Raw genomic sequence first — 17,166 nt, forward strand, 5'->3', positions numbered from 1 at the left:
TTGTAAATATAATAATAAAATAATAATATTATAGCACATTGTGCGGTTTGAATTGGATTGGATCGGTTATGAAAAGTAGATCCGAAATCCGATCCAATCCAGCGGTTTGCAAAAAATAGAATTCAATCAAATCCGAATTAGTGCGGTTTTAATCGGTTTTCGATTTAGATCGGATTGGATGAGCGGTTTAATTTGGATCGGTTTGGATTTGAACACCCCTATTAATGAAGACACATCTAGTTTAGTTTATTTATAATTAGATGATATTTTTTATACTTCAAATCCAACCAATCTATTTCTACTAATTTAATTTCCTACTTAAAGAGAAATTTAACTCGTTAGGATATTTTTTTTTTATTTCATCCATTTGGCTCGGTAAGAAAAACTTTTTTCTTTTTTGCCATATTTTAGGCCATCTTAGAATTATTTATACATAATATAAATGCACATTTGGTGTAGTGGAATAGTTTTCCTCTTTTTCTCTGAAAACAGTAGGACTTTTTCGATCATATTCTCTTAAAATGGATCCTAAGATAAAGTAGACATCTCTAAGAATTTGTAACGATAGAGCTTGATTTAATTAGAGAGTAGTAGCATTCATGGATATTGGAAACCGGTCAAACTTTACTATACACAATCATGGCCGAAGCAAACACTTATATGATTTCGTAGGTAGAGTTTAGATTCTGTTACCGAGACAAAAGCAATAAACGGTGGTATTTGTAAATAGAGATACAAATTTCTTTCTGTTTTAAAACAAAGACAGAATGTTTATTTCTATTTCTTTCTTTGTATCTCTTTTCCTTTGTACTAAATTATTTCTAGCATCCCTGAAGCAGAATTTTACTATTACCCTCTTTAAAATAACATATAAATTACTTTTTCTAATGTGTTATATTTTAATGGGTGTTTATTTATTTTAAATTTTTTTAGTAGAATTTGTTGGATGATTAATTTATCTAATAAAATAAAAAATAAAAAATTGATTTCAGGTTATTAAAATTTATTAAAAATTTAACAAAATATCTGAAAAATAATGTTATATATTACTCTTTTATTTTTCACACAAAATCTCTGATTTCTGACAAAAATTAAATAAAAATCAAGACCTTCATAAAAAATAATTGCAAACTAGCTACATTAATTTTTAAAAAATACTTCAATTTCTTTCTTTCTTTTTTCATATAATTCTAAACCAAATTGTGTAGAATAGATTTTTAAATTAAAAATCTATTTGACATGATAAATTTTTTAAATTAAAAATTTTTACTGTGACACTAATTCGTGTTTCTATTTTTAATTTGTCACATCAATATTTTAGTTTAGAATTTAGTTAATATAAAATTTTTTTTTAAATTTATATTTTAATAAATATATAACAAATATATTAAAATAAACATCCAATTAGAATATGACACATCATAGAGGGTAACTTACATATTACTTTAGAGAAGGTAGGATAGCATTCACCTATATAATATATATATCATGTAGTTCTTTTTTTTTTCTCCTTATAGTAATTGCTCAACTGGCTGTTGTTATTTTTAGCTCTTGTAATAAACTTTACTTTATTGCGATGAACTCTTTCTTTAAAAAAAAATTGCTCAACTGTCCTCACACCTAAGTATGTGGGGCAAGATGGAAAGCACATATCAGCTGGCAACTTCAGAAATACTTTGTAAAGAGGGTTGCCAAAATCTTGTCTTAGCTGTGGCACTGGCACCACCACCATTATTATTATTACTTGAGATTGTTGTCTTGGATCCATGTATTTTAGGTTCTGTACCCTGAAAAGAATAAATATAACTGAAGTTTATTAGTTTATATATCATGTCTAATTTCTTGCAATAATTTTTCGGTTTAATTACTCTGTTAGTCCTTATAGTTTTGTGAAATTTTCAATTAGGTCCCTATATTTTTTTTCCTTTTAATTGAGTACTTGCACTAAATTTTTTTTAAATTGGGTCTCTACACTTTTTTTTCCTTTTATTTGGGTCCCTATACCAATTTTTTTTAGTTAGGTCCTTATAAAATTAAGCCAATTACTATTAAGAGAGACTTAATTGAAAAAAAATATTTAGTACAGGGACCGAATTAAAAAAAAAGTATAAAGACCTAATTGAAAATTTCACGAAACTATAGGACCAACAGAATAATTAAACCTAATTTTTCACAACCAATATTTGTTTGATTTTTGTCATCTACTATTTTTTATGTAGATGTCTCATTCCAATGTGAAGGGAAGATTATTACTAAGAACATATCAATTACCCCAAAGAAACTAATAAATCAAGCCTTAATAGTATATATCCATACATAGCATTCATAACATTTGAATAAAATCAAAATTTAACACTAAAAAAATTTTAGTTCCAATAACACTCCAAAATAATGAATGTAATTCTTTTGTAGAACATGATAATGCCATTCCTCTTTTAATAGTTACTCTTTTTTTCTACGAATTCATACAAAGATACAATAAAAAAAAATCATACAAAGAGTGATAATATAAAAAATGAGAATAAAACCGTCATTTCCCTTCTTTCATTTAGGACAATTTTATTGGACATTATACTTTTTTTTAGGGTGCGATGATATTCCTTTTGAATATGCAGAAAAAAACTACAAGAAGCACCAAACTAATATTACTTGAAAGTTAAAAATTAAAAGAACAATGATAAAAACAGTTTAGAGAAGGAAGGAAAAAAATATATAATTTTTGGTTGAGAGTTGAGACTTACCTGGATGTCTTCCGGGTCAAACATTCTTGCTGCTTTCTCCATTTCCAACCTATTCTTTTTCCTAACACAACCTAGTTTCTGGGCTGATTCTAACTTGTTTTTCTTCTTTGTGTGCTTCCTTTCTCTTAGCCCCTTCATAACCTCTGCATTCAACAAGCACTTAGTGCATCAAATTTGGAATAAGCATAATAAGGACTTTAAAAAGAAATTCTGAAATTAAAATCACTAGCACTAAACAACTAAAATAACTAATATTTATGACGGATATCTTAAACATTTTCATAAAAAATCTCCCAAATACCAAATGAAACAAAAAATAATATGATCCTAAACTTAGAATGGACATTAAAGAATAAATTTCTCTGAGGAATACTTAATATTTATCATCAAATTTTTTTCTAAGCGGTTCAAATGGGATTAGTTGTGTTAGAAAGGGTAGGAGAGAATAGTAGAAAAAAGATTTGTGTATATTCGAGTAGTATATAATGATATTTATAGGTGTTAAGAGAATCAAAATAATAAAAACGTAATATTTTATAATAAATATTCAAATATGTTAAATAATTCTAATAAATGGTAATTAATCTTAATATATTCTAACTAAGTTGCAAAATTCAATAATGAAAAAATTGAGAAGAGGAATAGCATCTAACCTTGAGTAGTAACAAGCCTATAAACATGGCCAAGAAGGAGTGTATCTGTGGGCTTGAGAAGCTTGATGCAAGTTACACGAATTTGGTTGTTATTATTATTGTTAACGTTTTTGTTGTTGTTGTTGTTGCTACTTGTTGTTGCACACAAGGTGGTGGAGACAACGAGGGCAACATAATGACCAGGGTTTGTTTTCATAACATGAGTGGCACTAACAGAAGAATAAAACCTTTCTATTTTCCCACTTTGGTGTTGTATCACTAGTGTTGCTTTATCAATGGCTTGGCAATTCCCCATTAATGAAAAAGAAGAGGAAAATGCACTAGGCCTATTAGGTTCAACTCAAGACACTTATTGGAAGGACTATTTATATTTGCATCTGCAAGTTAAGCCAATAGTTAATGAAATATGTTTCATTGAGTCACTTTCGGAAAGGAATATGCATTTGAGAACAATATTAACTTCAAATTATATTTAAAGTTTTTAATTAATTTAGCATTAAAATTTTTTAATCTTTGATATATAATTAAATGTAAGATTTATTAGTTAAAAATATCAAAAGTACACTTGTTAAAGAGATAAGAATAGCAAAAATTCTAAAAAAGTTTTATGTATTTAATGTATTTTCAATAAGAGAATCTACTAAGTGAATTGTTAAATAAAATTCTAGGGTGCATGTTAAGATGAAAAGAAAAAATAGTGAAAAAGATGAAGATTCTCTTTGATAAATAGTTAGATACTTATTTTAAAAAATGTATCATTTTATTTTTATTAATTTTTAAAAATAGATTATACACTCATTTTCATTCCCTCTACACAATTTTTTTTTTTATCATAGAATTGTCCAAATTTTAGAACATCTCTAATGCTCACTTTAAGTTTAATTTCATTTTAGATCATTACAAAAATCACATCAACATTTGTCGAATCGTATACCATAATTATTGATTTAAGACTAAATGTAAAATTTATCACTCTAATATTTAGTTTCAATTTATTTTAAACTTTATACAAAGTGATAAAATTTAATTAGTTCTTCATCAAAATGAAATTATCTGTAAAAAATTTATCACGTAAAATAAAAATTAAAATAATTTCATTTTATATATATATATATACCAAATTTAAAAATCCAAAAATATTTTATTAGAATCGTTCTTAAAATTTCCTATTGCTAACACAATAAACTAGTGAAATCCATATCATTTTATAATAATTTCTAATGTAAAAATTGTTACTGTTTTATTTTATATATACGGCAGATTTAAAATTTCAAGAACACTATTGAATTTGTTCTTATTTTTCCCACAGCTAACACAATAAAGAAGGATTGACGTGGCAGTAAGTGATTGGATGGAGAAATTAATAATTTGAATTTGTTTTTCTAAATGATGTTCTCAAGTAGTGTGTGACGAGAGTGGCTCTTCTCCAGTGGAAAATCTCATCCTTTATTGCTCTCTCTCATTTATTTTTTAGTCTCACTTATAGAATTAAAAGTGAGAGATCACATTTTATTTTCTTTATTGACAAAAAAAATTGGAAAAGATCCATTTTCGTGTGTGGCAAGATAGTTGAATTAGAATAATGTGATGTAAAGGGGAGTGAAGTGCAGCGCGCTTACACTTTCTGTCCCTCACCAACTCGAGCATTGGGTAAATGGCATTCATACCTCATATTCACGTGCTACTATATGGATTTGATCACCCCAACTACCTCACACCTCTCTATGGACACACACATTTAAAAGGACCAACATATCATTTTTCTATGACAAAGACTAGATAAATTGTAAGATTGGTCAAATAGATTAGTTAGTAACTTAGTGTTTTAATTAATTGGTGTTTTAAGTTTAAAACTTAAAAATGGAAGAACAAAAATTCATAGTAAACTTCAATATAAAATTTAATCGAATTTTAGTTTTTTTTTGTAAGGCTCTAAAAAGATAATCTCCTATGTGAAGTTCTTTCGCTCTCCCCTTCGTCCTTCAAAGAGATACTTTACCTTTCTTTTATAGATATTTCTTCGTCCGTTACATTTTGGGTGATCAATCGTCGGTTTCTGCGATGATTGGTTTTGTAACCGATTTTATCATACCGTTTGAGACGTCGGTTATGATAAGAGCATTGATGTCACCGAGTTATAGCTCATAAGATCCGAGCAGTAACGGAAAATGACGAGTTATGGTGACTGCCAATAACGGTCATGAGGCCGAGTTATAGCTCGTATTAATGGTGACCATATCAAGTTTCAACACAACAATAAATAGAGAACAAGCACTAGTAACAGGATCATCAAAAAAACAAAGAGACATTCTTACTTGAGAAATTTGGTTTAGTATAAGATTTAATACTGACTTGAGCGTTGGAGTCCTTTTTACAGGTCTCCAACTTCAGTTCCAGCCTCAACCGGACAAACGAAGAGATCACGGCTCAACTTGTAGTAGGAAGCTGGATAAAGCTGCCTTTTGCAACAAACAATATCTCGGAAGCTCCTTATCAGGACGGAACATTGGCACCTACTGTGGGCCCGTTCATTTTGAATAACCCCACAACGACCTTTTTTCCTGTTTTCAAAACTATGTCTGATGGCGCTGTACATCCTCCTTCTCATGATGAGCTTGTGGCCATGAATGCGGCCCTCCATGCAGAGGTCAAGAAAATGGCCGACCTCCTAGCTGATAGAGCCAACGGAAGCAAGAACGGAGGAGATAGGAAAGATGTCAACAAAGAAAATGATGAGGAAGAGGAGCAATCGCAAACAAATACCATTCTGGATCCGAAACCTTCAAAGCCAGCAAGGAAAAAAAAAACCCTTTCTCAAAGGAGATAATGGAATTTCAGATGCCAAAAAATTTTACGCTCCCGACCACTCTGAAGCCATATGAAGGAATTGGTGACCCAAAAATACACGTTACAAAATTTGAATCTATGATGTTTTTAAATCGTACCTCTGGCCCAATTTTATGTTGTTCTTTTCCTACATTTTTGGACGGAGCTGCTTTACTTTGGTTTTCTAGTTTGCCTGCAGGATCAATAACCAGTTTCGACGAGTTCGCTGAACTATTCATCAACCACTTTCCAGCATCCAAGATCTATGTCTATGATTCTGACTACCTCAGCACCATCAAGCAGGGCCAGTACGAAAGCTTAAAAGATTACATGACAAGGTTCGCTAACGTGGCAATGAAGATGCTTGATCTCAGTCCTGACGTACATTTACATGCTCTGAAGAGTGGCCTCTGACCTAGAAAATTCCAGGAAACAATTGCCGTCGCGAAACCCAAAGCGTTGGCCGAGTTCAGGGACAAGGCAACTAGACAGATAGAAACTAAAGAACTCCGGGAGGCCAGAAAAGCTAAGAGGCAAACACCTAGAAGGGATGATGATAAACCTAGAAAGACACACCACATGCGAGAACAAAAGAAACCGTTCAAGTTGACACCTAAGTTTGACTACACATTTCAACACGAAAAGAGAAGACATATCAAAGAGATCCTCCATACAAAGCTCATCGAAGTGCCCAGTAAAGCAGGAACCTACGAGGAACAAAAGTATGTTGACAGAAGTAAGTATTGCGCCTTCCACCAGAAGTTCGAACATACCACCGTCGAATGCATAGTGGCCAAAGATCTACTGGAACGTCTAGCATGGCAAGATTGTTGGACAAATATGTAACCGGCCGAATACAAAAAGATGTTACAGGTCAGATAGCAGCAGATCACCAGCACATAACTCTGGATACCAACAAAGAGCAATGGCCTGCCTCCAGTTAACCTAATGCAGTAAGAAAAATAATCAACTACATATCAGGAGGATTCTCATACCATGGAGAGACAAGCTTAGAAGAAAAAGGAGTTATAGGACCATGCTAACACTGTAGAGAGAAACAACATAATAACAACCGATTTCTACTACTCCCAGTATCACCTTTACAAGTTCGATCTACAATCTCAAAGTGCTAACCTCGACGACCCTGTAGTAATTTCAGTCACAACTGGAGAAATGACAATTCGAAAAGTCCTCATGGACCCCGGAAGCAGTGCAAACGTACTTTTCTTATCTACTTTAAAGAAAATGCAGCTAAACGAAAAAGCGCTCCAACCATCATCTGGTGAGCTAGTCAGATTCTCCAGAGAAAGAGTCCCAGTAACAGGTTATGTATGGGTGCGGACCACCCTAGGGGAGTATCCTAACTCTAAGACCTTAGACATTCAATATTTGGTAGTTAATTGTATTAGCCCGTATAACATCATACTAGGAAGACCCTCCCTAAACTCTTTTGGAGCTATTGTCTCTATTGTTCACCCGTGTGTTAAGTTCCATGTGCAGTGTGATATTATTGCAACTGTCCATTCTGACCGAAAGGAGGCAAGACAGTGCTACAATGCAGGACTCAAGATCAAACAAACCGAAGGATCAATTCCGAGGATCAACTCGGTCTATAATACAAATGACATGCCAAAGATAAATTAGCTAGACCCACGGCTAAACGAAGAAGAACAACCTTCACCAACCGACAACCTCCGAAAGGTAACGCTAACTAATGATGAACTGCAAAGCACTAACATCGATTACACTTTGAATGCAGATGAAATGTAGAAACTTATTACCCTGCTCCGAGCAAATGTTGACTTATTTGCCTGGACCCCAGCTGATATGTTAGGAATAATCTTGGATGTGATACGCCATAAGCTCACTGTAGATCCAAGAGCTCGTCCAATCAAACAAAAGAAGCGTAACCTAGGATGGGAAAAGAAAGAAGCTGCCAACAAAGAAACACAGAAGCTGCTAAACGCGGGTTTTATTCGGGAAATCAGATTCACATCGTGGCTAGCAAATGTAGTAATGGTAAAGAAAAACTCCGGCAAATGGCGAATGTGCGTGGATTTTACAGGCTTGAACAAAGTATGCCCGAAAGATTCCTACCCTTTACTGTGCATTAACAAGTTAGTTGATAAGACGTCGGGTTTCAGAGTGTTGAGTTTCATGGATGCCTACTCAAGATATAACCAAATACTAATGCACCCTGACGATGAAGAGAAAACTGCATTTATAACCGACCAAGGGAACTTTTGTTACAAAGTAATGCCTTTCGGTCTTAAGAATACAGGGGCAACCTACCAGAGGCTAATGGACAAGGTTTTTCAGCAACAGATAGGAAAGAATATGGAGGTATACATGGACGACATGGTGGTCAAGTCGACAACGGAAGAAAACCATAAAACCGACCTTCTGGAAGTTTTTGAACAATTGAGAAAGCATAATATGAGGCTAAACCCAGAAAAATGCACGTTTGGAGTGCAAGGCAGAAAATTCCTCGGTTTTATGCTAACACACCGTAGAATAGAGGCAAATCTAGAAAAATGTTAAGCTATAATACAAATGAAGTCACCTACAACGATCAAGGAGGTACAACAACTAACAGGAAGATTGGCAGCCCTATCACGATTCTTGCCAACATCGGCGGCAAGATCATATCATATCTTCAACAGTTTAAAGAAATCCAAAGACTTTACATGGTCGGAGGAATGTGAGAAAGATTTTGCTGAATTTAAAGAACTCCTCGCCTTCCCACCTGTATTACATAAACCGATGCACGATAAGCCTTTATATTTATACATATCAGTATCTACTCATACAATCTCTTCTGTACTTGTCATAGAAACAGGTAAAAAACAACATCCAGTATACTTTGTGAGCAAAGTCTTATAAAATGCAGAAACACGATACCCGGACATTGAGAAATTAGCATATACCTTGATCATTACAGCAAGACGCCATCGTCATTATTTCCAAAGCCATGAGATTATACTTCGAACTCAATAACCATTATAACAGGTGCTGGTGCACCCTGACCTAGCAAGAAGATTAATCAAATAGTTGATCGAGTTATCTGAATATGATATCTCATACCAAGTTCGAGGCTCATTAAAATCACAGATCCTTGCCGATTTTATCTCAAAATTTACTGCAGTAGATATACCTTACCCAAATGGGAGTTATACATTGCTGGAGCCTCCAACGAGGATGTCAATGGAGCCGGAATCATCCTTAAAGACAACACAAGTGTGTCAACCGAACAATCAATAAAATATTCCTTTACAACAAGCAATAGCCAATCCGAGTATGAGGCTTTGCTAGCTGGATTATGCCTAGCTGACGAGGTTAATATCAAACATCTGAAGGTCTACTGTGACTCATTGCTAGTCGCCCAACAGGTAAAGAAAAATTTCCAAGTACGAGACCTTTTGCTAGAACAATACTTAGATAAAGTAAAACACTTAATACAACAATTTAAACATTTTCAAAAAATACATATACCTTGGGAAGAAAATCAGAGAGCAGATATTTTATCTAAATTGGTCACTTCAATAAAAATAGATATCGCGTCGACGCTATCTCAACTAATATTGAAAGAGCCTAGTATATATAGAATGTTTGTTTTGAGTTTATCACAGGAAGAAGACTGGCAAACACAATTCATCATTTATTTAAGCCATGGAAGTATACTAGCGGCAAACCCACCGAAGAGGCCAACCGGCAGCCACAATAGAAACCAGAAGAGTACCGGCCAACAAGGTTCGTTCAAGGTATGGTGATGTCTAGGCTACAGTTACGTAATATTTAGGCTAGAAAGGTTTTTTTTCCTTGGTCAAATGGTTGACTTTGGTTTTTATTTTTTCTGGCCTTTCTTATTAATGAAAAATTTAATTAATTATATTTTTTCAGATGTTAAAGGATTATTTTTTTTCTTTTTATTTTTGATTTTTATCCAATATTATTGAACACATAATTTGTGCTTGATCTAGATTCAGATCACTTTTACATCTTAGATTCAAAGCCAACTTGACAATGACCTTTTTTTTAATAAATTTTTGGGTATGGGAAAGGCTATGATACGTGATTTATTTATAAGGCCCATTAAGGGTGAGACTGGGCCACTACCCGGATTAGAATCCAAATTGTAATGCTATTTTGTCTAACAAAAAATTGTCAGAAAAAAAAATTGCAAATAAAATTAATATTTTATTGAACAACCATGCTCTACATAGGAACAATAATCCATAATAACTTTGTTGCAGACGGCAGCAGAGGTTGTGGCTCACAAAGAGACGAAACTGATATCCACCCAAGGGAAGCATTTCACCCGATTAGTTGGACCCTCACAAAACACTCGTGGAAGTTTGTATGGATACCCAACAACAATGCCCAAGAATAACTACGAGCGCACCTCTGCAAATTTGCTAAGAACGGGTTCCATTGGTGGAAACTCAAAATTCCCTGGACTAGGACCTGCTGATCCAATACAGGAATTTCTAGTGAACCGACCTCTATTAGGTCATCTAAACGGACCACGGCCGCGGCCGTCCACCTCTGTTAGATTGTTTTGCAGTCTGATTAACACAATGTGCTTGGACGCCTTCTTAGAGGTTCCCGCAGACCAGCGATTGCTGAAGCCAACGGACAACAAATTCACTGACTTGCAGAGAGTAGTTGCTGCATATGCATTTAACCCAATGGGAGACCCCATGTAAGTTCCGATAGTGAAACTCTTTGATTACGATACTTGTTTGTGACCTGTATTTATTTGGCCTCTAATTTGTTAAGTTGAGATTCACAAACTACCTTGCAGGGAAGAACTGGTTAGGTTTGGACATTTTGTGTTGCAGCACCACAACATACTCACCCTCCACCCCCTCATATGCCGGACGATAACATTTTTGAAATGTTAGCCTTATGGCTAAGTTTAGCCACTCGCGGAAACGATAGGGTAGAATTCTGGACCTTGCCTCCTGGATTCGCGGTAAGTCGGCCAATGACACAGTAAAATGTGTGGTATAATTTTCTTTATCGATGATTAGCAACAAAATGTACAGATTGATTTTCGGGAGGGAAGCTCTGCTGAGGAACTGGAGAGTCGTTACAAGGAGAGATGGATGAGGCCCTCTAAAAGCCTCAACTATGTAAGTTGTTGCCGTAGTTATCGTTGTTGGCAAATACAATCAATTCATGCCTCACAATTGTTGGTATTCTTTTAGGTTTATATCCAGGTAAAGGATGCATGTGGACACTGGTATCTGGCGGTTATGGCATTCTGAGAGCGGACCTTGTATCATTTGGATGCTAGTATGGATGAAGAGGGGAGCGTTAGTAGGAAACTATTCGTCAGAAATCTGGGGGAGGCCCTTTCCCGATTGGTTGCTATTGGGGAGTATTCACCACCAACACTTAAGTGAAATGAGAATCATCGGCAGGCTGCTGTAGGGTTGTGAGCTGAAATATGGGTTTGAGACAGGGATCTCCATGTCAAAGTTGTCACTGCCACCATCACCATCCCAAAAGAAACTAGTGTATTCCATATCCGTCCATTCCGGCCTATAAGAATCATCTTGGGGGCTCTAAAAAGCTATAACTAATTAATGTTTTATAACAAAAAATATATTGATATATAAGACTAAAGTAATTGTACTTTTGTCTTTAGTTATTTTTATTAGTAATATATGCTTAATGAAGCACAATCTAAACAAATGCTATAAGCCGATTTGCTTAACAAACCTCAACGTGATGAATGTTCTCCTCCAACGCATTACTATAACGACGATGCCCATGTCTGCGTCTCTGGCTGTTTAAAGCACATGACACCCGGTTATGCCCGACGCGGCGTCAAACACCACACCGCTTAACACCTTGCACCGACGAGGTGATTCATCGAACCCCTTCTTTGGGGCTTATTGTGACGCACCATCAGGGGGTTCCTAATGCAGCCCTCAAGGGTGGTTGACTCTGCATGTGGCTCGGTCCTTTCCCTGTCAGCTTGCATACCTTTTTTTCGTTCTTTAAGAAGTACTATCTCATTCCAAAATTTATCCGTCAGTTCGTAGAATTCAGCATCGCCAGCAGAACCAAGAAGGCATAACTCCCTGCAAAGATTGCTTAGCATCCAGTTACGGCAAGTGACCATTGAATCCCAGCAAAAGGGGCCATTATCCATGAATGCACGAACCCTTGAACGTGCATTTTTGGACCACCTATCAAGAATGAGACTCTTGGGTAACTCAGTAGCATCAAGATGAACAAGGACGGCAACAACATGATCGCATGGTATGCCAAGCGATTCCATCCTCATGCAACTACACTTGTATATTTCTTCATTCGGATAGTGAGATACGCGCCACTCTTTATGCAAGCTTCCAGAATGTGAAAGCGTGTAAATCTCAAAAATTGGTGTGTACGTGCACGAACGAATCTTCAAAGTGCAAGCTCGCAAAAGCATTGGACGAAATAGTAAGAATATCTCTCTGGTGAGCATGTTTGCTACCGACCTCTCCAAATCATGCAACGGGCTTTGTAGTACTACGTCCCCAACAATTGACTGTAAATCAAACTGTGCTTCTCTAGATCTCATTTGGAAAATACACCGAAAGAACTATTCAACAAAATCTCTCAGGTTATGCCTAGAATGAACAAATTTTCCAAGCATAGAATGCAATCCCTCGCATCTAGAGGTTGTGCGAAAGCCTCCAAAAAAACGTCCTCTAATGTGAGCGGTTGCCCACATCTTGCGCCTGGCATAAAGGTCACAAACCCATTCATTGTCATGAAGACCCAAGCTAGACACCAACTTCTCCCATTTCTCTTCAAACTCTGACAGCTCATAATCAAAAAGCATACATTTCTTAAACTCGGACGTAAATGTTGGGTTGCTGAGGTTTGATGTTGCATTCCTTATCAGGTACCAAGCACATAGGTGGTGATAAGCACTGGCAAACACAGTCTCAATGGCCTTTTTCATTGCTCCATGCCCATTGGTAATCACACACCCAGGCTTCTTTCCCTTCATGGCATCTAGAAACTGTTCAAGTAACCACGTATAGGTTGCCTCGTTCTCACTTGCAACAAGTGCAGATGCAAACACAATGGTTTGGTTATGATGATTGACACCGGAAAACACAACTAAAGGGCACATATACTTATTCTTTCGATAAGTCGCATCAAATGCAACCACATCCCCAAACAAATGGTAGTCCAATTGGCTACAATTGTCTGACCAGAAAAGGTGGACCAATCGACCCTCATCATCTGCCAGGTATCGCACGAATATTCCTGGGCTCTCTGCTGCCGTTGATTCCAAATACTTAAGGCAAGCCATGGTATCACCGCCTATGAGCCTCCGTTGCTTGTCTATCTGATTATACATATCTCTTTTCAAAAAGGGCACATTATGAAATCCGCCTGCAGTGTGTACAAATGATGAATAAATCTGAGGAGTTTTAATACCAACTTTCAGCATCATGTTCATCTGATCAATTGCAGCAGAATTCATTTTCCTATGCCCAAGAAGCATAAAAGTTAACATATCATCAAGCATCTCATGGTTGTGTTCCTCTTGAAAGTAGGTTACAATCCATCTGCCCGTCTCCTCATGTATATGCACACGCATCTCTGCCCCACATCCACATCTAGTTGTAGGCTTTGGTTCCTGTTTGCGTCGAGCAGCGTCATTACCAGAGCACGAGTCTCTAAAACCCTGTCTAAAGCACACAAATGCTTGTTGTGTCACGTCATTGTTCACATTACGTCGTATCCGACTCTTCCGTGCAGAAAAACCATTCATTTTGACATACAAGTTGTAGAAGGAAAAGGCAACCGATCGATCTGGAAAATGAAGCCTTCGAATCTGATATGCAGTTAGCTCTTTAAACTTCATGGTCCGAAGGTCCGCAATCCCGTCAATTAATCTGTTCTCTCAGTTATCATAGAAATTATCCCCACAATATTCATCGGAATCGGAAACACAATCAGGCACATCTTCGAATGTCCTTTCCTGGGGATCTAAATCATGCAACACATTCATTCTTTCACTGTCCAGCGGTGCTTCTTGCTCTGCACAAAAATCTTCTAACCCTAACTGAAACCATATCGGCAGAGACACAAATCAGAGTTTAACAAAATGTCATCAACAACATTGAGCTGCAAAAATATTACTTCGAAAAAGAAATATAGTATCGTTACCATGAAAACCGATAGGACACGACAATGCAATCACAAGGGGGCTACACTCCACAACAAAAATAGAGCATTGCTACCGTAATTAACATTGCACTCCGACTAAGAAGCCATTCTAGGGTTTCGATGAGGAAATTCAGGGGATCACTAGCCCATTCCCAAACCTGACCCGACATTCAAACTCGCAGTGCCGAATCAAGAGGAGACCATGAATTAGCCTCGACAGTGGCCTTTACTTCTTTTCTTTCTTTATTTTTTCTTTGGCCCTGCCTTCTTTTTTTTTAATCTTACCTATCACATTTCATCACTTTTTTTTACCTAACATTCCACCCATTAAGTGATTTCAGGCCCATATTGGCTTTGTGGTTATGTTTAAGAAATTGTCTTTAAATTTGGGGCAACCTTCTAATATCAATAATTCCAATGGTCAAAACAAAAATACTAGTAAAACATGGGTGAGTTTTAGCCTGGACCTCGCTGATTCAGGTTTCCTATGCGCCTTGTATGGAGTCAAGTGGTGTCACAAGTTGTTGGTGACGCGTGTTACAATTTTTTTGAAATCTGACACATAGTACATATCCCCTCAACCAGTTAATTGCTGAAGAAGTTTTTGGTAAAATAGTGATACATTCCCCACATTTGGGTTTCTATGTAATTACTGAAAATGTGGATATGTGAAGTTAAATATAGAAATAATTTTTTGTGGATGGACTTTTTTAAGCAATATGATTTGGGCTGGGGCTTATTCTCATTCGTAGGCTAGTAGTTGTTAGCCCATTAGTAGTTGGATAATAATTTTTATTCACCTTTATTCAATTTCTGACCCGTTAACACTCTAACCCATTTAGAATTTCAAAATGAAGCCTGAACTAGACAATAACCTCAATCTAAAATATATATTGTGTGCCTGGTGATGGTTTTATACTGGGTTTGTACTACTTGAGAAATATGGAAGAGTGCATGAAGCGTTTTCTCTTCTTTGCCGTTACAAAGGGCCATGTCTCTGGTGTGTACACTAGCTGGGAGTAGGCCAATGAACAAGTTTTAAACTTCATCCATCCAGAATTTTATTGTTTCAATAGCTATGAACAAGCCACATTATGCTTTAAAGCTAGAATGTATATGATTTCCTCAGAGAAATCTGCGACGTTTGAACTGAGTGGAAACTCACGCAAAGCATCTAGTCAAAAGCTTCCATTGTTATGCGGTGGACCACGTAGGCGTCCTGTTGTGACATGTAAGGACTATAATTAAATTTTTGGCTAAGGTTCCCATCCTTCCTCCTTTATTTTAGATGTACCGTTAATTTTTTTTTGTTTCACTGGCAAGGCTTCCGGTAATTCCCAGGGAGGAGTTGAATGGTGACTTTGCCATTGTCAGTGACATGGAAGAGTGGCTGTTGAAGACCTGCTACGAGGCTAGAATTCCTGGTCCTTGTTTCTTCAAACAGGACCGTTTTTTGAGAGATGACGATCCATACTTCAGGTTCACTGTGGTTGTTCCCGGTGACCCATTTGAGATTCCACTTTCTATTAAGGGGCGGTTTTCTTTAAATGAGAAGGCTGCATGAGAGGATGCTGCACTGAAGATGCTAGACCGCGTGGTTGAGTTATCTGGAAAGGATATCCGCGACTTTAATTACTCAAAGGTGAAACTTCTTAATGACTCAAACTCTGCACTTCGTGCTAAGGTTGGTCAGTTGGAGGATGCTTACGAGAAATTCATGGCTAGCTATGAATCTCTTCTAAACGTCCACATTGAAAGACAATCACCTTGAGACCGTTTCGAAATTTAGTTAGTGTTGATAATGTTTTTATGTTTTGTTTAAGAATGTTTTGTTATTTCATAATCGGTTGTTGTTTTAGTATGTTAATTTAAGTGGTGTATGTTTAAAGTAAATATCCCTGTGTTTTTGGTCTGCCGCGATTTTCATTGGAACTTTAAGTAATGTCTTGTTCCAGTTTACAAGCTTTTAATACAAATGAACTATTATCATTTTGTCAACTATAACTCTGACTCTTATGTAAAGATTGTTCTGTAACATTGTGGGTGAAGAGGATTTGTCATTTTGTGTTAGGTGATTTTGCCAGCCATACAGGATAGATTCATTTAATGCCGTTTGAAAGTATGAGAGAAAGTTTGGGTACTTGATAGACATAATAATTGCATTCTTGTTGTTTGAATAGCGGTGGAGAACTTTAATTTATTGGTTTTTTCGTTTTCGTCACCTAATAGAAGTTAATGTAGTGAAGTTAGAATACTTGCTTTTTTGGAGTTTTAGTTTATGCTGGTGCAATTAGTGTTGTTTATTGTTAGTCACGCTAGACAATAATTCAACGCTAAAAATGAATACGTGTTGAAGAAGATGTAGCAACTAGTAAGTCGAACATTGGAAATAAGAAATTAAAAGTTTAGCCCCTTATCAGAGCCAGATAAAGTACAAAAATGCTAATGGCCATGATAACAATAGCAGGACGCGAGTTTCATCTCTCTGACTTTGGTGTGCAGTGGTTCACGTCCCCAAGTCCGGCTACTTCCAGCGTGTGTTGGTGATGCTGAGCTTGTTTTTGCATAGGCATGGGTGCGTCGTCGACCATTGGTGGGGGTGTCAAGGCAGTAGGTGCATGATTAGGAGATAGCAACTGTTCAGAGTCATCGTGTAGTACGGCCTCTCCGTAAACGGAGAGGTTGTCAGTGAATATCTGCCATGCCATGAATGCATCTTAAAAGTTGCTATAGGATTGGTGGAGGTTGCCTGAAAATCCATC

The 17,166-nt window shown here is 36.3% G+C and overlaps 2 protein-coding genes and 1 long non-coding RNA gene across 4 annotated transcripts; 1 reads left to right on the forward strand and 2 right to left on the reverse strand.

Annotated features, from left to right (window-relative positions):
• On the reverse strand, nt 1,498-3,733 carry LOC107642022. 2 transcript variants are annotated; one of them, XM_016345357.2, is made up of 3 exons: nt 3,395-3,733; nt 2,742-2,884; nt 1,498-1,787 (listed from the first exon to the last, which is right to left on the reverse strand). In XM_016345357.2, the coding sequence occupies exons 1-3, from the start codon at nt 3,687-3,689 to the stop codon at nt 1,653-1,655; spliced, it is 573 nt and encodes a 190-aa protein (XP_016200843.1). In that variant the 5' UTR covers nt 3,690-3,733; the 3' UTR covers nt 1,498-1,652. The 2 variants fall into 2 exon arrangements, with proteins under 2 accessions (XP_016200843.1, XP_020980012.1); XM_021124353.1 differs by having other exon boundaries at nt 1,498-1,806.
• On the reverse strand, nt 11,972-14,996 carry LOC107642023 (protein FAR1-RELATED SEQUENCE 5-like). Its single transcript, XM_021124352.1, has 2 exons — nt 14,405-14,996; nt 11,972-14,300 (listed from the first exon to the last, which is right to left on the reverse strand). The coding sequence occupies exon 2, from the start codon at nt 14,097-14,099 to the stop codon at nt 12,819-12,821; it is 1,281 nt and encodes a 426-aa protein (XP_020980011.1). The 5' UTR covers nt 14,100-14,300; nt 14,405-14,996; the 3' UTR covers nt 11,972-12,818.
• LOC110272289 lies at nt 15,230-16,316 on the forward strand. The gene is made up of 2 exons (XR_002363459.1): nt 15,230-15,635; nt 15,728-16,316. It is a non-coding gene; the product is annotated as an uncharacterized LOC110272289 (long non-coding RNA).

Source organism: Arachis ipaensis, chromosome B05 (genome assembly GCF_000816755.2).
Source record: "Arachis ipaensis cultivar K30076 chromosome B05, Araip1.1, whole genome shotgun sequence".
NCBI classification, from domain to species: Eukaryota; Viridiplantae; Streptophyta; class Magnoliopsida; order Fabales; family Fabaceae; genus Arachis; species Arachis ipaensis.

What these genes read in the sequence shown, in the direction of transcription:
- LOC107642022 (XM_016345357.2), bottom strand. Translation starts at nt 3,689, where the DNA reads ATGGGGAATTGCCAAGCCATTGATAAAGCAACACTAGTGATACAACAC. An exon ending in TAGGCTTGTTACTACTCAAG is followed by an intron (nt 2,885 to 3,394) that starts GTTAGATGCTAT and finishes TGTTGAATGCAG; the next exon opens with AGGTTATGAAGGGGCTAAGA. An exon ending in TTGACCCGGAAGACATCCAG is followed by an intron (nt 1,788 to 2,741) that starts GTAAGTCTCAAC and finishes TATTCTTTTCAG; the next exon opens with GGTACAGAACCTAAAATACA.
- LOC107642023 (XM_021124352.1), bottom strand. Translation starts at nt 14,099, where the DNA reads ATGAAGTTTAAAGAGCTAACTGCATATCAGATTCGAAGGCTTCATTTT.